We start from the raw sequence: 22,811 nt of genomic DNA, 5'->3' as shown, positions 1-22,811 counted from the left end.
TTTAATAGGCCAGGTTTCCATTGCTCTCCTGCCTGATCATGTGGCCACTGGCCACTGCCCATGAGTGAGTAAAAAGCCTAACACAGGCTTTTATCGCTGTTCAATTCTTCCATCACTGCTAGAAAAACAGCATGCAATGAACACATGCTGCTGATTGGTTTTTACCTTCTTTGATCCCATTGGCGTCCTTCCTTCCAAATAGGGTGTTGTCCATTCACCTTGGAACTGCCATCTGCAAACCAAGCAGCTCTTTGTTGGTCTATTGGGAGCTGTTTATTGGGAAACTGTCCAAGTGTGGATAGGATCCAGCAGCTCCTCACACAATTCCGGAGTCAGTCCTAGGGGAAAAGAGGCTTTCTGCTACCTGGAGAATGCAAAGACCTCCTTGCATTCTCCAGGTAGCAAGATCCTGTATAAACCATTTCCATTTTATTATGGAACTCTCTTGGGCACTGCCATCCTCATTGAAGTGTTTCTCTGACATCCCCCAGCAAGACAGCATGAGTATTTCAGGTTTCAAGATTATTTTATGTCCTCAATTATAGGGGTAGCTTCAATTAATGTCTCATAGCAAGGTCATAAATGCCCCTCAAGTGGTAATTCTCTAGTCCAAAGTCTCAGGAGTCGTCTCTGGGAGGCACTCACAGGCTTGTGCCATAAGACCTGGTAAACGCTCCACAATCAGTTTCTCCCTACCAGCACTTCAGCTTCAATTCTCTGTTGTGTAGGCTCAGGGAATCTTTCTGGTTCCCATTTAGCATGTCTAATTATTATTGCTTGAAGGACAAGTTTACGTGCCTTCTGTTTTACAGGAGTAGGTAGAGGGAACATTCTCCAGGCAGATACAGTATCCATCCCCATAATACAATCAAGTAGAAAAGATGGAACCAGTTCACATTGAAGCAGGTTCAGATATGCCAACTCGCCTATAAAATTTTATCCTAATTCCATCAACCCTTACTTTCCTAAGTATAGCCTCCATTAGGACTTTATCAACAGGTTTTGAAATCACAGTGCATTGTGCTTCTGTGTCCCGAAGCCACAGAAAGGTTTCTACTCCACACCCTTACCCCTTCACCACTGGCGTACATAAGGCTTTGGGTCCCCAGCAAGGGATTGAACCAAAGTACTCTTGGCTGTTTGTCAGTCTTTATCTTGATTAACCTGCCTCAACATTGCCCCACACAATTGTTGATCATCTTTCTCTTTGTGGTCTCTGCCTTTCAGCTTATAAGGTTTCTCCAAACTGGGGTAAATGCAAGAAACTTGTTTGAAGCCGTTTAATGTTGGTTAATCAGCAGAGTTCTCTTTGGTCCACCCACCTTTGGTAATGCTGTATTAAAATGTTTAATCAGTATGTTTAATTGAAAGACTGTAATTCCCCACTGATCTGCAGTATCAATTCTGTGTGATCTCAAAATTTCTTGTTCCCTTTAGTTTCACCCTATCAGTGTTTTCTTTACTCACTTCCTTAATAATCCTTTAAACATTTCCACCTTTGTCTTTTGACTTTTCCCATCTGCCTTTCACCATTTTCCTGTTAATAAACCTGTTGTTTTTTTATTAGCATCTGTAAGACCCATGAGAGGAAGTTGAGATAGCAAATCTAATATGGCTTCCAGAACTGTTTGTCCATTTTGCTACAGTCATGTTGTATGAGGGGTCCACACTGAAGGGGTGTCCTTAACCAGCATGACCTGGGTAATGGGCATATTCAGTGAGTGAATATCGCTGTCATGATAAAGCCAGTGTCTATTTAACTGAGTATCCGTTTTCAGTTCTTTTGTGTATATCCCTAGAAATAGAATTGCTGGGTCATATGATAATTCTGTATTTAGCTTTTTGGGTAACATTTCTAAAAGAGGACTGTTTATTTTTTGAAACTGCGACATTATCACACTAAAAATAATCCCTTAATATCATCAGTAATCCCTTAATCTCATCAAATACCCCGTGTAGAAATTTCCCTGGTTATCTCATTAACAGTGTTTGCAGTTTTTGTTAAGAACAATGTTCCAGATAAATTAGAACATTAAGTATGTTTGAGGTGTCTTTTAAGACTCTCTTTATTTATAAATCTCCACCCCCCTGCCCCATTTCTTGCAGCTTAATATCCAAAGAAATCAAGTCCTTTGTTATGTCAGCTTTCACACATTCTGGAGTTTGGCGATTGTATTACTGTGGTATCTTTCAGTGGATTTTTCTGTCTCATGTCTTTCCTATAAATGTAGATACTTATCTGGCATGACTGTGTCATAGGTAGTGTTGTGTATATATCTTCTATTTTGTTACATTTAGAAGCATATAATGTCTGGTTGCCCTCTTTGTGTTGTTAAAATCGTAATTGTATTTAGGTATTGTCAGCTTAATTCATCTATTATGAAGTTTCTCACTTAGCATTTTCAGCAGCCATTGATGACTGTTACCTAGATTCATTATTTTGGTAAAAATAACTGGAAATAGAATGGTAATATTCTATCATAATTATGGTAATTGGGATAGTTATAGTGATAATTGGATTATTTATTTATTTTTGAGAAGGAGGCTCGCTCTGTCACCCAGGCTGGAGTGCAGTGGCATGATCTCGGCTTACTGCAACCTTCGCCTCTCGGGTATAAGCTATTCTCCTGCCTCAGTCTCCCGAGTAGCTGGGATTACTGGCACATGCCACCACACCCGGCTAATTTTTGTGTTTTTGGTAGAGACTGGGTTTCACCACGTTGGTTGGCCAGGCCGGTCTCAAACTCCTGACCTCAGGTGATCCGCCTGCCTCAGCCTCCCAAAGTGTTGGGATTACAGGTGTGAGCCACAGTGCCCAGCCTGATAATTGGATAATTTATTACTTGAAATTATTGTTTTAGTAAAAAACACATTACATAAAATCTAAGAATATCTCAAATATTTGATTTTTAAATACTTTCTCCATTTTTAAATGTAGAGTTCAGTAGTGTTAAGAATAGTCAAATTGTTGTGAAACAACCCCCGGAATGTTACCATATTGCATATCTGTACCCCTGGTAACTACCATTCTGCTTTCTGTTTCTATGAATTTGACTACTTTAAATACTTCATGTAAGTGGACTCATACAGTATTTGTCTTTTTGTGACTGGCTTATTTCATTTGGCATAATATCTGTCTTAAGTTTCATCCATGTTGTAGCATGTGACAGTATTTCTTCTTTTTTCCAGTCTTTTTTTGTAAAACATACAGTTTGCCATCTTAACTATTTAAATGTACAGTTCAGAAGTATTAAATGAATTCATATTGTTGTGCAACTGTCACCACCATCCATTTCCAGAACATTTTCCTTTACTCAGTATGCGTTGAATAGTAACCCCCATTTTTTCTCTCCTGCATTCTACTCTTTATCTCTGTGAATTTCTGAGAACCTCGTATAAGTAGAATACACTGTTTGTCCTTTTGCAGTGGGCTTATTTCACTTAACAGAATGTCTTCAGACTTCATGTTACAGCATGCCTCAAATTTCTTTGCTTTTTAAGGTTGAGTAATACTCCATTGTATGTATATGCCATGTTTTGTGTATCCATTCATTAATGGACATTTGGGTTGTTTCCACCTCTTGTCTCTTGTCAATAGTGTTGCTGTGAACTTGGATGTACAGATATCTCTACAAGACCCTGTTTTAGGCCGGGCACTGTAGCTCATCCCTGTAATCCCAGCACTTTGGGAGGCTGAGGCAGGTGGATAGCTTGAGCCCAGGAATTTAAGACCAGCCAGGGCAATATGGTGAATCCCTGTCTCTACAAAAGATAGAAAAATTAGCCAGGTGTGATGGTGTATGCCTGTAGTCCCAGCTACCTGGGAGGCTGAAGCAAGTAGATCCCTTGAGCCCTGGAGGTTGAGGCTACAGTGAGCTGAGATTGTACCCACTGCCCTCTAGCCCTGGTGACAGAGTGAGACTCTCTCAAAAAAAGACCCTGCTTTAGATTCTTTTGGATATATACCCAGAAGTAGGATTACTGGGTCATATGGTTGTTCTATTTTTAATTTTTTGAATAGCTTTCATATTGTTTTCTGTAGCAGTTGCACCATTTATTTTATTTTATTTATTTATTAATTTTTTTTTGAGGCAGGGTCTTGCCCTGTCGCCCAGGTTGGGGTGCAGTGGCGCAATCTCAGCTCAGTGCAGCCTCCACCTCCCGGGTACAAGTGATTCTCGTGCCTCAGCCCCCTGTGTAGCTGGGACTACAGGCATGTCCCACCACGCCTAGCTAAGTTTTGGTATTTTTAGTAGAGACAGTGTTTCACCATGTTGCCCAAGCTGGTCTCGAACTCATGACCTCAAGTGATCTGCCTGCCTCGGCCTCCCTGAGTGCTGGAATTACAGGCATGAGCCACCATGCCTGGCCGTATTTTATTTATTTATTTATTTTGTTTGTTTGTTTGTTTTAAGACAGAGTCTCAACTGTTATCCAGGTTGGAGTGCAGTTGTGCCAACAGGGCTCACTGCAGCCTTGACCTCCCAGGCTCAAGTGATTCTCCTGCCTCAGCCTCCCAAGTACCAGGGACTATGGGCACACACCACCATGCCCAGCTATTTTTTATTTTTATTTCTTTTGAATTTTTTTTGGAGGCAAGGTTTCGCCACATTGCCCAGGCTGGTCTTGAACTCCTTAGCTCAAGCCATCTGCCCACCTTGGTCTCTCAAAGTGCTGGGATTACAGGCGTGAGCCACCGCACCTGGCCAGTTGCACCATCTTAAAATCCCACCAACAGTGCACAAAGGTTCCAGTTTCTCCACATCCTTGCCAGTTTTATTATTAATATTATTTTTTGATAGCTGTCCCTGTGGGTGTGAAATTATATCTCATTGTGGTTTTGATTTGCATTTTTTTGATGATTAGTGATGTTGAGCATCTTATGCTTATTGGTCATTTATCTTGTGTATTCTTTGGAGAAATGTCAATTCAGATTTTCTGCCCATTTTTGAAATCACTATTTGTGTGTTTCATTCAGTTACAGGAGTTCTTTGTATGTTCTGTGTGTAGATCTCTTATCAGATGCATGTTTTGCAAATATTTTCTCCCTTTCTGTGAGTTGTCTCTTCTTTTTTTTCTTTTTTTAAGATGGAGTCTCACACTGTCGCCCAGGCTGGAGTGCAGTGGTATGATCTCGGCTCACTGCAACCTCCGCTTCCCAGCTCCCGGGTTCAAGCGATTCTCCTGCCTCAGCCTCCCGAGTAGCTGAGATTACAGGCACCTGCCACCACGCCCGGCTAATTTTTTTGTATTTTTAGTAGAGATGGGGTTTTACTATTTTTGTCAGGCTAGTCTCGAACTCCTGACCTCGTGATCCACCCGCCTGGGCCCCCAAAGTGCTGGGATTACAGACGTGAGCCACCATGCCCGGCAGTCTCTTTACTTCTTGATGGTGTCCTTTGAAGCACAAAGGATTTTTTAATCTATTTTTTCTTTGGTTCCTTATGCTCTGGGTGTCATCTAAGATTCCGTTGCCTGATCTAAGGTCATGAAGATTTACACCTGTGTCGTCCTCTAGTTTTATATTTTAGCTCTCATCTTGAGGACTTGATCCATTTTGACTTAATTTTTGTATGTGAGGCCAGGTAGGGGTTCAGCTTTATTCTTTTGCATGTGGTGTTCAGTTGTCACAGCACCATTTGTTGAAAAGATATTCTTTCCCTCTTGAGTTGTCTTAGTACTTAGGTCAAAAATCAATTGACCGGGAATGTAAGAGTTTATTTCTGGACTATAAATTCTATTCCATTGATGTATATGTCTCCTTATGCCAGCAGCACACAGTCTTGATTACTAGAGTTTTGTAATATTTGTGTTTTATTTTGTTTAAAAAAATCTTTTTTAATTTTTTTTTTTTTTTTTTTTTGAGATGGAGTTTCGCTCTTGTTGCCCAGGCTGGAGTGCAATGGCACGATCTTGGGTCACCACAGCCTCTGCCTCCCGGGTTCAAGCCGTCCTCCTACCTCAGCCTCGCAAGTAGCTGGGATTACAGGCATACACCACCACGCCCGGCTAATTTTGTATTTTAAGTAGAGAGGGGGTTTCTCCTTGTTGGTTAGGCTGATCTCGAACTCCTGACCTCAGGTGATCTGCCTGCCTTGGCATCCCAAAGTGCTGGGATTATAGGCGTGAGCCACCGCTTCCAGCGTCTTTTATTTTTTTTTAACTGCTCCTGTGGAATAGGGCTACCACATAGGCAGTGTGCCCAGAGTAGCTGTGGATTATTTTGGGTTTCCCTTGTAGGTGATTATTATCCATGAATTATGACAGCTTTGCTTCTTATTTTCCAGTCTTTATATTCTTAGAGATGGAGTCTTACTCTGTCGCCCAGGCTGGAGTATAGTAACACAATCTCATCTCATTGCAACCTCCGCCTCCTGGGTTCAAGTGATTCTCCTGCCTCAGCCTCCCAAGTAGCTGGAATTACAGGCACGTGCAACCACGCCCAGCTAATTTTTTGTATTTTTAGTAGAGATGAGGTTCCACCATGTTGGCCAGGTTGGTCTCAAACTCCTGACCTCAATTGATCCTCCCATCTTGGCCTCCCAAACTGCTGGGATTAAAGGCGTGAGCCACCATGCCCAAAAGTATTTATTGCCTGCCTAGAACTTCCAGAACCATGGTGAATAAAAGCAGTGATAATAGATGTGTTTGTCCCAGTTTTGATTTTAAAGTGAATGTTTCTCCATTAAGTATAAAAGTTTTCTATGGGCTTCTCATGGATACTTTTTCTCAGCCTAAGGATATTTTTTTCTCTTCCTAGTTGGCTTTGAGTTTTTATCCTGAAAGAAAGTTGAATGTTATCAAATACATTTTCTGTATCTGTTAAGATGATCTTTTTTTCTTTTAACTGTTAAGACAGTGAATTTTACTGCTCCATCTAGTATTAACTCATTTTTTTTTTCCTGCAGTAAACTCAACTTGGTCTTTTTTTTTTTTTTTTTTTCCTGAGATCGAGTCTCGCTCTGTTGCCCAGGCTGGAGTGCAGTGGCGTGGTCTTGGCTCACTGCAAGCTCCACCTCCCGGCTTCACGCCATTCTCCCGCCTCAACCTCCTGAGTAGCTGGGACTACAGGTGTCCGCCACCATGCCTGGCTAATTTTTTGTATTTTTAGTAGAGATGGGGTTTCACCGTGTTAGCCAGCATGGTCTCGATCTCCTGACCTCGTGATCTGCCCGCCTCGGCCTCCCAAAGTGCTGGGATTACAGGCGTGAGCCACCGCACCCGGCCAACTTGGTCTTAATATGTAATTTTTTTTTTTATATTTTTGGGTTCTATTTGCTAATATTTTGTTTAGGTATTTTGTATCTGTGAGTATTTTGTATCACATGTGAGTTTCACTTTTTCTTTCTCTTACCGTTCTTAACTAGTTGAGGAGTATATCCCTATTCTCTGGAATATTTTGTATGAGATTGAAAATATCTGTTCCCTGGATGTTTGATATTTGGCTGATGTTTTGTGAAAATAGAGACTATTTAACCCACATGTATGGGATCTACTTTTGACTTTGTGGAGTGAGAATACAAAAGAGGGTATTTGGTTCATTTGATTTTTGCAGCTTGTTATTTCTGTACTGTGGGCTAGTCTAAGGTTACAGTGTAGCTGAAGTTACTCATTTGACTATGCAGTAGGGTAATAAAATTGTTACACAGTTGAGCCATTGTTGTAGTGAAAGCTAGGGAGTATGTCTTTACCTTTTTCTTATATTACAGAAGGGCAGTGTTTTCTATATATAGACTAATTAAATTTCTGTTTATCTTACAGAAGTGATAGACCTTACTCATGATAACAAAGATGATCTTCAGGCTGCCATTGCTTTGAGTCTACTGGAGTCCCCCAAAATTCAAGCTGATGGAAGAGATCTTAACAGGTTATTGATTTAACTTATAATCCTTGCCCCCACATTGTGTGTATGTCGAAGGCAGTAGCTCTGTGAATGCCACTCAGGAATAATTCTGTTAAGCACCTGAATGAAATTTCTTTTAGGAGAAATTTTGATTTCGCATTAGCTTACTCTTTGGTTCATTTTTGAAAAAGCCAGCTGAACGGGGTCTTATTGCATCCTGTGTCTTTGAGTAGGAGTGTGCAAGGTGTTTCAGTTTACAATTGCTAGGGTGAATTAAAAACAACCTAGTCCAGGTATCTGCTAAATGTATATTCTCTTTTATAAACTTTGAGAGTTACGCTGTTGCATATTTTTAAGTGAAAGTTATTCAACTACCCTGTCTCATAAGTGATCAAGGAATCTATTTTTTTGAACTGGTACTAATTGGGTGATTGTTTGGTACTGTTCACCAATATCCAGTTCCAGTGGTGGCCTATCAGTTTCTGGACATGTTTATTCCCTCACACTGCTGAGATGTTTATTTCAGGGAACACAGGGCTGTGTTTTATGTCCTGGGCAATTTGGAGGCTCTTATCTTTAGCACAGTGTCTCTCCTGCCCTATTCGATGGTGAGGTCTTAGATAGTACACTGTGTTGAAATCTAAAATTTCTAATATGGTAGCCTTAAGTAGTCTTGAATTTCAACTCAGTTCTATCATAGACCTTATTAGTAATAATGTCTGTTATGGAAGGATTAACATTTCTATGTATAAATCTTGCATTTCAGTTGCATTACAGTCTTACAGTTCCGTATATAACTAGGGATTATCCAGTAAATACTTTTTCTGGCGTTTTTAATTATCCATGAAAGGTTATAGCATCCTCCATATGCTATATTATTCTTTAACTATTTTCTTTTTTGATGTGTGGCATGCTGCACAATATAGGATGCACGAAGCAACCTCTGCAGAAACTAAACGCTCAAAGAGAAAACGCTGCGAAGTCTGGGGAGAAAACCCCAATCCCAATGACTGGAGGAGAGTTGATGGTTGGCCAGTTGGGCTGAAAAATGTTGGCAATACATGTTGGTTTAGTGCTGTTATTCAGGTATGATATTTTTAAGAGATACCTGTGTCCTTTGGAAATAACTTTGTAATTTATTAAACTGAAAAGTAGAAACATAGCTTTCAAAGGATTAAAACAGATATTTACAATTGGGGAGTTTTTCTGGCGTTATTGTGTTTGGATTTAGATGCTTTGATGTCTAAGTTGGGCAGTACTAAAAAGAAATCTGCTGTGGTTGTAAATATATTGAATAAGTGTTTTGGATAAGCATTTAGTGAATACTGTATTATAGCAGTGAGAGTGAATAAGGAGGAATCAGTTGTTGAAGGCTCTCATAGCTATCCAGGTAGGCGACCGTGGTGGCCTGGAGTAGAGAAGTGGCAGAAGTTGTGGAAGGAGAGAAGTGAATGCATTTTTGAGGCGCTGAGGAGAACAAATCTACAGGATTGGTGGGCAGTTGGATACAGGATATGCCTGCAGTAGTTGAGTAAGACTATGAGGTTTCTAGTTTGAGTAACCAGGTGGATTATAGTACCATTTGACCCTGGAGGAGGAATAATTTGGGTGTGTGTTAAGAGTGGGTTTCAGTTCAGGTTTTTTTTTTTTTCTTTCTGACACAGCGTCTCGCTCTGTTGCCCAGGCAACAGTGGTGCGATCTCGGCTCACTGCAACCTCCACCTCCCAGGTTTAAGCAATTCTCCTGCCTCTGGAGTAGCTGAGACTACAGGCATGCAGCACCAGACCTGGCTAATTTTGTATTTTTAGTCGAGATGGGGTTTCATCATGTTGGTCAGGCTGGTCTCCAACTCCTGACCATGTGATCTGCCTGCCTCGGCCTCCCAAAGTGCTAGGATTAGAGGCGTGAGCCACCGCACCTGGCCACCTGGCTAATTTTTTAGTAGAGACAGGGTTTCGCCATGTTGGCCAGGTTGGTCTCGAACTCCTGACCTCAGATGTTCCGCCCGCCTCAGCCTCCCAAAGTGCTGGGATTTCAGGTGTGAGCTGCCGCGCCTGGCGCAATGTCTTCATTTTTAAAATTTATGTTTATTATTTATTTAGTTATTCATTTGAGACAAGATGGCGCAGTCTCAGCTCAGTGCAACTTCTGCCTCCCAGGTTCAAGAGATCCTCTTGCCTCAGCCTCCCAAGTAGCTGGGATTACAGGCATGTGCCACCACACCTGGCTAATTTTTGTATTTTTATTAGAGATGGGGTTTCACCATGTTGGCCATGCTGGTCTTGAACTCCTGACCTCAAGTGATCCACCTGCTTTGGCCTCCCAAAGTGCTGAGATTACAGGCATGAGCCACCATGCCCCACGATCAGTTCAGTTTTAGATATGCCAAGTCTGAGGTGCCTGTGCCTGTGTATGCTATGGTCTTAATTACCCTTCATTGAATTCACAGAGTGCCCTTTTGTCCTTTGATCACATACCCAGCAAATCCTCCAACTTAAATGAGTTGAGTTTAAGGAGATACCATGTAGGCAGATAATTATATGAATCTGTACTTCAGAAAAAGTGCTGGGCTCCAGATACAGTTTTGGAAATCAGTACCATATAGATGGCAATAAAACCAAGGGAGTGAATGAATTCACTAGAGTGTAGTGGCTCTCTAGAAGTCTAATCGATCAGGCATCTTAAACTTACATAGCCCCAATGCAACCCTTGGTGCTCACCACAGTAGTCTTCTGCATCATGGTACATGGCACCTACCCAGCTGCTCAAGCGAAAAAATGGAATTCTCCCTTTCTGCACATCCACTACATCCAGCTTCTATGTGCCTGGCACTGTCTTAGGCTGTGGGGAAACAGCAGTGACTAAAACAAAGCCCATACTCTCATGGTTTACTTTGGAAAGAGTGGCACAGACAGTAAACAAAACATCAGGAGGTGATAAGTGTAAAGATGAATGAATGAGTCTGGGGGACTGGACAGGGTTCAGCTGGAGAGGGCAGAGGGTCAGGGATGGCCTTTCTGATGAGGCGGGAATTTGAGCAGAGGTCTGAAGGTGGCCAGGGAATGAGCTATTTAATTACATAGGGAACATTTCAGACAAGGAACAGCAAATAAGCAGACTGAGGTTCAGGAGCTTGCTTAATGTGTCTGACAAATAGCAAATAGCTAAGATGGAGTGATCCAGACCTGATAGCAGTGGGATAGGAAAGGTGGTGGAGGTGCAGTGGGAGAGCTTGGGGTCATGATGAAGATTTGGGAATTGTAGATGAAATAGGAATGTATTGGAAGGTTTGGAGCAGAGAAGTGATATGATCGTACTTCCAGTTTAAAAGGATCACTGGCATCTGTGTTGAGAATAGAACGTAGGAAGATAATGTGGAACATGTCAGTTCTTTCCTATCTGAAAGGATAGAGAGAGAGAAAGAGAATGTTCCCAGGATTCACACCCCCCCCCACCCCCCATTAGCCTTCACTCCTGTGGAGGGTGGACAAGAGCCAGCAGATGGAGAAGATAGCTGAGTAAGGCTTCTGGGACAGCATGAGCAGACAGCATAGAAAGTATATCTGAGGAGTCGGCCTTAACAAGGAAAAGGACAGGAGAATAATGGGAAGGGAAGAGGAAGAAATGATAACTGCAAATTAGAGTTGAAGTAGTGTCTAGTCTTTGTTTTTCCTCTGTGAAATAAGCAGCTATTGTTTGAGACAGTAGAGAAGTGACAGTCAGATTTTAAAGGGAGTGAAAGTTTGAAATAGTTGTTGGAGATGGTGGGAGAACCAGTTGGCACCAGAGTACAGTAGTAGGATTTCCAAAAATTTGAAGATCTGCTTGAAATTGTTGGCTTTAAATGTGTAGTGATACGAAAATGTTCAGTTTCTATCAGGACATCCTCTTGACAGCACTTTGAACCTCTTACATGGAGAACTCAACTCATTTAGTTTGGAGCATTTGCTGGGTATGTGATCAAAGGACAAAAGGGCACTTTGTGAATTTAATGAAGGGTAGTTAAGACCGTAGCATCAAAGCTAGATGGAGAAAGAAATGAAGATAGGAAGGAACTGATTGTTAGGGAGCCAGGAAAGAGATCAATTTGCTTGGGCCCCTGCGGAAGTCAAAGAACAGGTATCCTGCAGGTAACTGGACACAAAGAAGACATGTAATGGTCCCAGAGTGAGCTTTTCTGAACGTGTAATCTGCGAACTGACACCTTTCAAGTGTTGGTGTATTTTTGGGTGCAGCCTGGGATGTGGGTGTAGATAGAGATGGAGTGGAGGAATGTGTCACTAGAGATGGGATGCCCAAGAAGCCGAGAGATCTCCAGACTGGATGCATGCGTGTTCCCTCAGCAAACAGTTGAACACCTGCTCTGTTTCTAGCAGTGTTCTAGGCCCTTGATGTAGGAGTGAACAAAACAAAGACAACTGTGCCCACATGGAATGTAAATTCTCATGAGGTGAGATAGAAAATGAACAGTAAACTAAAAACTAACAGAATGATGAACTAGCTGAATAAAATGTGTATAATACATTAGACTGTGATTGGTCCAGTAGAAAAAAGAACAAGGTTAGGGAGATTGGAACTGCGGGAGAGGTGGGAACAGGTTGCAGTATTAACTGTGGTGTTGGATGAGCCTCACTGAGGTGGGGAAGGGGGTGAGACTGGCAAGGGAGTGAACCAGGCAGTTGTTGGGATAAAAAAAACATTCCAGGTAGAGGAACACATAGAGCAATGGCTTCATGGTGGGAATGGGCTTGGTGTGTTCAGGGAACATGCTAGAGTCCAAGTGGCTAGATGCCAAGAGCAAAGGGAGGGTCACTGGAGAGGAGAGTCGGAGTGGACAGGGAGTTACTGAAGGTCCCCAGTGGCAGACTGATCGACTCTGGCTGAAGTATTAAGAGTCTCCCTCTGGCTCCTGTGGCGAGATGAGGATGGAGGGGCAAGGATGCACAGGGAGAGACCCATGGCTGTCATCCATGAAGAGTGATGGTGACTCGGACTGGACTGGTAGCCCTGGAAATAGAAAAGAGTTGGAGTTCTTGATATATTCTCAAGGCAGCACTGACAGGATGTCCTCAGGGATTGGATGTTGACTCTAGTCACCTAGGAGGATGTCAGGACTTGGGAGAGTGAGGAAAGCTGTTACTAGATGACAGTCTTCAGTGAATCGGGAGCTTTATTTTCACCATTTTAGTGAGGTACTTACAAGGAACTGCGTGGCAGTTGTGAGCAAGTGTGAGTTGGTGGAGGGAAGTTCTGGAAGCAGAGAGACCATGTTCAAGTAAGCGGCGATGGGAGTTGGATTAGGGCAGCTGATGGGGCGCTGATGGGGAGAAAGCAGTTAGGTTATAAAGAGCACCCAGAGTCAGAGGCCAAGGGACTTGTTACTTACTAGATGTGAATGGCTAGGAGAAAGATTCAAGGATTTTTCTGCAGTTCTAAACATTGGTGACTGGGGGAGGAGGATGTAATGAAGTGACGCAGAAAACACAGAAGCAGCAGCGGTTGGGTAGGGAATAAATTGGGAGATGTGAATAGTATTAGCTCACACTCAATGTGGTTTTTTGTTGTTCTTTTTTTTTTTTTTTGAGACAGAGTTTCGTTCTTGTTGCCCTGGCTGGAGTGCAATGGCGTGATCTCGGCTCACAGCAACCTCTGCCTCTCAGGTTCAAGCGATTCTCCTGCCTCAGCCTACCGAGTAGCTGGGACTACAGGCATGCCACCACGCCCGGCTAATTTTGTATTTTTAGTAGAGATGGGGTTTCTCCGTGTTGGTCAGGCTGGTCTCGAACTGCCGACCTCAGGTGATCTACCCACCTCAGCCTCCCAAAGTGCTGGGATTACAGGCGTAAGCCACCACTTCCAGCCTAATGTGGTTTTTAAGAATAATGGCAAAGCCCGATTTTCCTAATGGTGAAGAGGTGGAGTTAAGTGGCTGAGAATGTAAAGCCATTTTTCTCACAGCAGAATAGAAACTCAAGAATGTCACAGGGTAGCCAGCAGAGTAGGAATGCAAGTGTGTTAAGTAGACAGGTGAGGTGGAAGAGAAGAGAGTGGCTGAGGATAGAGCTCACTAGCCAAGCCCTGGTTCCAGAGAGAACTTTGGTGCAGCATGACCCGGGTTTACACTCCATTTCGGGTAACACTCACTTTGTTGGCTGAATCCCACCAAGGCTTGTGTTAGAGTGAGGGAAGCCAGAGAGGTGCACGTGGGCTCTAGTCAGTACCGACACTTGGATTCTTTGGTTGACATTAGGAAATATACCTGGGGCTTTTAGAATACCAAGAAGCTGTTTTATTTAGTTCTAATTCCAAAGTTTTGCCTATTATCTACCTAGGATGCTTCTTCGAGAGTTCCACCGTGCAGGCCTGAGAGGGTTTTCATTTGAGGAGCATGTTGGGATGAGGAGTTGTATATTCATACAGGAGATATTTTTAAAGAAAATTAACTTATGAAAGGTATTCATAGTAGAAAAATGTGATTTGCAAATAATAAAAAGAATCCGTCTCTCCAGTTGTACCATCTGCTGTTAAACTTTTAAAAAATACAATATTATGACAAGAAGTGGAGAATAGTAAACACTGCTATACTAACCACCTGGCTTAAAAAATTAATGTTACAAATTTCTGTTCTATTGAGTTCCTGTTGTGACATCCTCCCTTTCCCACAGTCATAACCACTCATGGATGTATCCCTAAACAATATGTAGTATTGTTTTACATGTTGTTAATATAAGCAGTATAATACTTTTTTCTGTAACTTTTTTTCACTCAAAATGTATTTTTGAGGTTTATCCATGTTGATACACATAGCTCTTGTTTTTTTCATTTTCACTTTATATAGTAGGTCATTTTATAAACACTTTTTACAATATTATTTCAATGACTTCTTAATAGTCTATTGTATAAATGTAGTATAGTTTATATAAACTACTTCTTTTGGCTGGGCTTGGTGGCTTATGCCTGTAATCCCAACACTTAGGGAGGCCAAAGCAGGCAGATCACTTGAGCTCAGGAGTTTGAGACCATCCTGGGCAACATAGGGAGACCCGGTCTCTACCAAAACAAAACAAAAGCTACTCCTTTTGTTGGACATTAGGTTGTTTCTATTTTTTACCTAAAAGTATTAATATTCTTTGAGCTAATTTTTTGTGCACAACCATCATTTCCTTAGAAATAACATAAGTCAAATTACCAGGTTGATAGTTTTACATACTTTTAAATATGAAATAAAATATTTGAAGTGAAAAATATATATGTTGCTGCAGTTAATTTTTCAGGAAAGGCTATGAATCCCTTTCTTTCTTTATTTCAGTCTCTCTTTCAATTGCCTGAATTTCGAAGACTTGTTCTCAGTTATAGTCTGCCACAAAATGTACTTGAAAATTGTCGAAGTCATACAGTAAGTTGGTGTCAAGGAATTTCTTCACTGTTGTTTAGTCCCTTTCATCCCTAAGGCTTCTAGATTTTTGCCTAAAGCTGATATCCGTGATACTCTTTGGCTTGTGCTAATATTTGTTTTCATTTCTAAATGGCTCATTTTCCTTTTTTGGGATAACATATAAGGGTATGCAAAAATGTAAAATTAAGTAGAAATAAAATGAGAAAAACAGCTCCAAGAATATGTGGGTGGGGAGACCCTGAATACCTGTTGTGTTTGTTGTATCCTTTCTCTGCTTGAGCTGCTCAAGTGATGTGATGCTGGAGAGATGCCCTGATGCCAGAGACCGAGCCTTCTTAGTCTATTTTATTCTGTTTTTGCCAAAGGTCGTAGCCTCCTCCTAGCAATTTAACCCTTCCCAGGATTCCACCTTGGCGCAATGCATTTTCCTCATGAGAGGAAGGGCAGCAGCTTCAGAAAGTGGACATTTCTGTTTTTCCAACAGTGCTGTCTCTGGCTTCTACATAGTTATTCTTCAGTTTAGAGTGCAGTCCTTACCAGAGTCCCTGTAACATACATAGCCCTGTGACTTTGATCTAGATCTAGGTAAATATAAATGAGGGCATGATTATTGACAACTTTTTTTTCTTTACACGTTCTGATTTTCTAAATGAGATGTCGTAAGAGTACATGTGCTGTGTTTTCTACAGGAAAAGAGAAATATCATGTTTATGCAAGAGCTTCAGTATTTGTTTGCTCTAATGATGGGATCAAATAGAAAATTTGTAGACCCGTCTGCAGCCCTGGATCTATTAAAGGGAGCATTCCGATCATCTGAGGAACAGCAGGTACAGAAGAAGCCTTGTTCTTGAGTTTGAAGTCATGCCTTGTCAGTGTTAATGTGGTACTGCTTTATTTCAACTGCGTAACAAGCTGTGAACATGACTAAGCAAGACTATGGATGCTCGTTTCTGACTTTTATTTTGCCTACAGAACAGGTGGTGAGAGAGAAAGCATGTGTGTATGAGAGAGTGTGCGTGTGTTGCACGGGGGCTGGCAGTTGTAAGGAGAAGAAGAAATAGTAGAAAGAATGTAGAATTATACAGGGGCTATTGATGTAGAAAGGAGATTGGAAAATACCTCAATGAGCTATAACAAAAGGGATACCAAGAAAAGTAGTTCTTTGTCTGCACCTTTGTCTTGGAATGGTCCAGATGGAAATTGTATGTTTAAAACTATCTAAACCTGAGTTCAGGAGCCTTTCTCAGCACCTTCTCTCTTCTAGGCTTTCCTTTCCCTACCTCCTATTAAAAAATAGCCAGGCATGGTGGTACCCACCTGTAGTCCCCAGCTACTCGGGAGGTTGAGGCAGGAAGATCCCTGGAACCCAGGAGTTTGAGGCTGCAATAAGCTGTGATTGCGCTACTATACTCCAGCCTGGGTGACAGAGTGAGACCCTGTCTCTGAAAAAGTAATTTAAAAACAAAAACAAAGCTGTCATTAATTAGATCAGCTTCTTCCTCATATGATTTTTTTTCCTTTCTTTATTTGAAGGTCCTACAGTTCCACAAAATTCTCAAAACATTGAAGTTTTCTTTCTTTATTCAGATCTTTGTATTGTTCAGAGTTCCTTGGGCCTTTTTCTTAAAAAGTCCTACTTTGAAAATTTTGTTTATTTTACTTTCTTTGTCATAAATAGGTGTGACTGGAAGTAGTAGAGTTCCAGCTTCCTTCTAGCTACAACTTACGGGTTGCTTAGTGCACCTTCTTTTTTATGTATAGTAGCTGGGTTTCAGTGTTCCTATGTTTTCATGATATTCAGCCCCAAAAAATAAATGCTTTCAGGCTGTGCGCAATAGCTGATGCCTGTAATCCCAGCACTTGCGACGCCAAGGCAGGTGGATCATTTGAGGTCAGGAGTTCAAGACCAGCTTGGCCAACGTGGTGAAACCCCATCTCGACTAACAATACAAAAATTAGCCGGGCGTGGTGGCATGTGCCTGTAATCCCAGCTACTTGGGAGGCTGAGGCAGGAGAATCGCTTGAACCTGGGAGGTGGAGGCTGCATTGAGCTGAGATCGCGCCACTGCACTCCAGTCTGGGCGACAGAGTGAGACCCTGTCTCAAAACAAAAAAAAAAGAAAAGAAATGCTTTTATAGTAGTATAATCTTAATTCATTGGTGGGATAAGCATAAATTTTAATTTCTCTTAGTATTGCATCTAACTTTTATGCAATTTGTGCCTCTCTTATAGCAAGATGTGAGTGAATTCACACACAAGCTCCTGGATTGGCTAGAGGACGCATTCCAGCTAGCTGTTAATGTTAAGTGAGTGTTGAGGGTTTGTTTGTACATCCTTCCGACTCACAGTGGGCCAGTGAGAATTATATGCTGGAAAGTTACTCTCCTTAACTAGAAATTGCTGGTTTTTAACCATACCTCTTGGGATAACCACTGAGGTAGTCCTCATCGTGTATCACTGTCGCCTTCAGCTTTCCCCTCTGAGGATATAGCAGTCATCTTATCCTGCAGCTTTTTTTTTTTTCTAACTAAAGGACTATAACTGTTAACTTTGTTAGTAAACTCAGCATGTGCTGTAAAATGTATTTGTAAAAAGGACAAATCAACCTCTGTTGTGAACACGATGGTATAATATGGATACTTAAATTTAAGATCCCTTTTGAGGTCTACTTAGAATGTGTAGAGGATACGCTATAGTCATTTCAGTCACTGAGAAGTGAAATTCAGGGCACAATACAGATATCCCTCTGAGAAATCTGTGTTTTAAATGGTTTCAATTCTCGGTAGAAGAATTGTAACTATAAAATAGTTTGGGAAACAGCACCTTAACATAGTTAGCAATTTAAGATGGACTTGTAAGAAGAAACTTTTTATTTCTGTTGTACCATGGAGAAAAATTTTTTGTATTTATTTGTAAAACTGCAACAGAGTTCATTCTTACCTTTATACTACTTCTATACCTTGTATACATCTATCATTGGATATAGATGTATATACTGAAAGCATATTTGTCTGCATGTGTGACTCCACTATTAGGCTTTAAGCTCCTTAAGTCCAGGGATTGGGCCTTCTTGTCTTTGTGTCTTCAGAGTTTAACACAATGCTCGCAAGAAGGTGTTCAATAAATAATATTTGAACTGAACTAATTGTTACTTATTTAGATCATACCTGGCTCTTTGGGGGTTGATGAAAATGCACTATTTTTGCTTTTGAATGATGCTTGGATTTTATGTAGCGCATATTTTAATCCAAACAATCCAGAATTGTCTCCTTTTCCTAAAAGCAGCAGTCCCAGGAACAAATCTGAAAATCCAATGGTGCAGCTGTTCTATGGTACTTTCCTGACTGAAGGGGTTCGTGAAGGTAAATTCTCTGCTCTGAATTTTAATTCTAGACCTTTGATCGTATCTTTATTACTGTGTCCCTTTGAGGAGGCAGTATGCAGTGAATAGGCTTGAGAGTCAGCAGTACCCAGGTCTGAATATTGGTTCTGCCTCTTGGTATCTGTTTAACTGTGGTTAAACTATGGGAGCTTCTGGATCCTCAGTCTCTTCATCTGTAAAATGTGCACAATCTTTATCTCAGATTTGTCATATTAATACTTGCACAGCCCAAATCTGACATTAATGTCAAATAGTGATTTTACTCAGTTTTCTCTGTGTTGCTTATTCTAATACAATACCTAATCTCAAAAGGTTTTATTGAGTGAGACTGCCAAAAATGTTTTTCTAGACTAGAGGCTTTTCACTCTGAAGGCTTATTTATCTAAGCTGCATGCTAGGCACGTAATTTATTTTTAATTGTGAAGAATTTAGAATACATTCAAATAGAGCAATTTTAAAACCTCCATGAAGGTTTTAAAATTTAAGGCTGTGGCCTTAGCCCACAGCCAGTCATTCCCCATCTCACCCCACTCTTACCAATCTGTTACTCTTTTTAAAACATAACCCAATACCAATATGACTCTGAAAAATAGCATTTTAAACTATCAAATATCTAGTCAGTGTTCAGATTTCTAATTTGTTTTCATAATTTTTAAAAAACGGAACATTTATTTTTAGAGTTTGTTTTAATCAGGACTCCAGTGTGTGATTCATTTATGACTGAATATTTGTAGGCTTCCCCTCCATCGTTTTTTCCTTGAAATGTATTTTTTGGAGAAACTGTGTTGTTTGTTCTGTAGCATTTCCCATAGTTGGAAATTTTGCTGTTTGCATGTCCTCTGATACATATTTAACATATTTTAACATATCCCCATGTTCCTCTCTACTTCTCCTCTTATAAATTGGTAGTTGGAGCTAGGGATTTGACTAGACTTAGGTAAGGCTTTTTTTGGCAAGACTATTCACAGGTGGTGAGAAAACTCTTGATTAGGAAGTACATAATGTCTGGTTGTCTTTCTTTTTGCAGTTTTTTTTTTTGAGACAAGTTCTTGCTCTGTTGCCCAGGTTGTAGCTCAGTGGCATCATCATAGCTTACTGTAACCTTGGACTTCTGGGCTCAAGAAATCCTCCTACCTTATCCTCCTGAGTAGCCAGGACTTCAGGCGTGTGTTACTGCACCTGGATAATTTTTATTTTTTGTAGAGACAGGGGTGTCACTATGTTTTCCAGGCTGGTCTTAAACTCCTGGCCTCAAGTGATCCTCCCACCTTGGCCTCCCAAAGCGGTGGGATTACAGGCATAAGCCACCACGCTCCTGGCCTTTTTCCAGTGTTACTGGTTTTCAGTGTTCAGTGTCTGGATTAACTGGCTCACTAGAGGTTGCTATAAAGGCTTAAGTGCATTTCTAACCAGCTATCAGGAAGTTGCTGAATTTAAAATGTTGTCTCTGTGGAGCCAGAAGATAGGCTTTAGATAGTCATAGTGATGTCTTTTTTAAAAAGTCTCTCTCTTTGCCTAGGAAAACCCTTTTGTAACAATGAGACCTTCGGCCAGTATCCTCTTCAGGTAAACGGTTATCGCAACTTAGACGAGTGTTTGGAAGGGGCCATGGTGGAGGGTGATGTTGAGCTTCTTCCCTCCGATCACTCAGTGAAGTATGGACAAGAGGTACGTTGGAGATCTTTATTTGCTGTGCCAGTGACAAAGCCAGTTAAGTAGGAGTGAGCTTTTGGGCAGACTAGTTTCCCATCACATATTAAGTAACTTTACACTTAGCAGAACTTGAATTTGTCTTAAGTCTCTCATCAGTTGATGTGAGTCAGTGAGTATCAGTACTTTGATAAATAAAATTTTTACTAAAACTATGAATTTGAGTTACTCGTGTAAAGGTTGTATGCTGCTTCTGATGTTTTAAGTATGATCAAGTTTCTCTCTTTCTGTTGAAGCCTACCTGTACCTGAGTAGGGAGAACCCACTGCCTCCATATTTTCGGAGGGTAAAAGTACAGTGATTAACTCCTATGGTATGCCATTTAGAATATTTTCCCTGTTATAGTATTTACTGTTCTCAATTGTAAATTCTGCCTTTGCTTTAACATTTTTAAAATTTAATTTTCATTTGTTTATTTATTTATCTATTTTTTTTTCTGGGTTGGAAAGAAGGGGGAAGTTAAAGGGAGAGCATGGGTAGTTAACAGCTCAGTATTTCAGTTAGGTTAAGAATTAGTGAATAGCATTTGTAACATAATTCTTTACACAGTTGGGATTGTTCTCCATTGATCATGCATTTTGAGACAAAACTGTGGCTTATATGTGAGTCCAACTCTTTATAGGAGAAAGGGAGCTTTCCTGAATTAAAATAGGGAGCCTAACATGAGCCATATGAAAATACATTCACTGTAGAGCAGTGTTGGAACTCCGAGAGCTACTGCCTCCCTGGCTTTTCAAGGAAAAACTGATTCCTAATGGAGGAATTATGTCATATGTACCATCTGTGCAAACCTGGTGCATTCTCTTACAAAAGAGGCAATGTTCACCAGCTATACTTAGGCCTGTGGAGACCTGTATTCCAGGATGGGAATTCTATAAAAATTAAACAAAACAACAAAATTGTCATGCTCATTTAGATTTCACCCTGAGGTGGTCTCACAGCCTGTCTGAATTCACCTCATTATGCTGACAGGGTATGTGAAGGAAATGTTGCTTGCACTTGTGGTAAAGGAAACATTTTAAAGCTGTTGACAGGAACCTCAGACATACAGGTGAATTGAATAGAAAAGCCAAATCTGATTTAGCTTTTCCTCACCTGTGATCCCTGACAGTTGAGTCTTTTTTTATGTCAGTGCCTTCCTTCCTTGAAACTCAAGTAACATCGTAGGTTGATTTGACTGGCTTCTTTATGAGACCTCTGTAAATTTTTGAAATTCAGAGATTTTTCTTAGAAATTGAGAAATTGTAAAACCATGAGGCTATTTCAAATTTCCTTTGTATATATAAATGAGATTCAAATTATGGTTAATAGATTAAAACAGCATGTAATACATGTACACATATGAATCTTTTTAGCTGGCACATGGAGTTGTCTCTTTAGCTACATGCTGCTTCGGTCATAATTTCATATTCTGTAGTTAGGCTGGCTGTTTTTAAACCTCTTTTGAATACTGATGATGTAATGAATGAGTTGTGTAGATGCTTAGTGCAGTTCGCATATTCAAGGGTGGTTTATTCTGAGGATGATAGTTGAGTAAAATTCTGTTGACTGGCTAGTAAATTTGGAGTCTTGAGGAATGTTGAACCATATTCTGTAAGAAAATGAGATTCTAAGTGTTCATTCCCTTTAGTGTTTGGGATAAAAGAAGTTCTAGTATGAGTTTGCCTTGAGTATAAGTTCTATACCAAAGGAAGAAAGTTTGATGAGAGATATTTTAAATCTGGCTATTGTTATTTCCTAAAATTAATTTTTCTTTCTCTCACATTTCTACTCTTAACACTAGCGTTGGTTTACAAAGCTACCTCCAGTGCTGACCTTTGAACTCTCAAGATTTGAGTTTAATCAGTCCCTTGGGCAGCCAGAGAAAATTCACAATAAGCTGGAATTTCCTCAGATTATTTATATGGACAGGTGAGTTCTTGGCTGATTTTTTTTTTCCTGATGTATTACAGCAGTAGAGATGAGCATGTACTAAGTACAGTGTGCATAGGAATCACCTGGGAGTCATGATAATATGCAAATTTGGATTCTATCAGTCTAGGTTGAGGGTTTTTGCCTTTTTCTGAGACCTCCCAGGGTTGTGCTCATGTTGCTTCTGATCTCTAGAAGCAACTTTAGGTGAAAGCCCTCCTCCTTTTGGGGGTAGGAACTACCTGAATTACAGGGGTGGGGGGCTCCTAGCAGACTTGCATTATAGAATGTTAATTTTTTTTTTTTTTTGAGACAGAGTTTTGCTCTTGTTGCCCAGGCTGGCATGCAATGGTGCGATCTTGGCTCACCGAAACATCCACCTCCTAGGTTCAAGTGATTCTCCTGCTTCAGCCACCCAAGTAGCTGGGATTACAGGCATGCGCCACGACACCCAGCTAATTTTTTATTTTAAGTAGAGGCGGGGTTTTTCCATGTTGGTCAGGCTGGTCGTGAACTCCCGACCTCAGGTAATCCACCTGCCTTGGCCTCCCAAAGTGCCAGTATTAC

At 40.8% G+C, this 22,811-nt stretch overlaps 1 protein-coding gene across 24 annotated transcripts in view; it reads left to right on the top strand.

Moving 5' to 3' along the window:
- USP28 (ubiquitin specific peptidase 28) overlaps nt 1–22,811 on the top strand; it is an 80,312-nt gene that overhangs the window by 28,031 nt on the left and 29,470 nt on the right. For 11 of the 24 annotated variants that reach the window (XM_055273183.2, XM_063635314.1, XM_055273189.1 and 8 more), the window contains 8 exons: nt 7,762–7,867; nt 8,770–8,929; nt 15,154–15,240; nt 15,930–16,067; nt 17,474–17,547; nt 18,524–18,603; nt 20,143–20,291; nt 22,117–22,244. In XM_055273183.2, the coding sequence (XP_055129158.1) occupies nt 7,762–7,867; nt 8,770–8,929; nt 15,154–15,240; nt 15,930–16,067; nt 17,474–17,547; nt 18,524–18,603; nt 20,143–20,291; nt 22,117–22,244 (922 nt within the window). Of the gene's footprint in view, nt 1–7,761; nt 7,868–8,769; nt 8,930–15,153; nt 15,241–15,929; nt 16,068–17,473; nt 17,548–18,523; nt 18,604–20,142; nt 20,292–20,569; nt 20,647–22,116; nt 22,245–22,811 lie in introns of those variants that run through there. The other 13 variants (XM_055273193.2, XM_055273184.2, XM_055273194.2 and 10 more) reach the window with 4 other exon arrangements.

Source organism: Symphalangus syndactylus, chromosome 3 (assembly GCF_028878055.3).
Source record: "Symphalangus syndactylus isolate Jambi chromosome 3, NHGRI_mSymSyn1-v2.1_pri, whole genome shotgun sequence".
Lineage (NCBI taxonomy): Eukaryota > Metazoa > Chordata > Mammalia > Primates > Hylobatidae > Symphalangus > Symphalangus syndactylus.
Note: the sequence above shows the minus strand (reverse complement) of the source record. Positions and strands in the feature narration are given on the sequence as shown.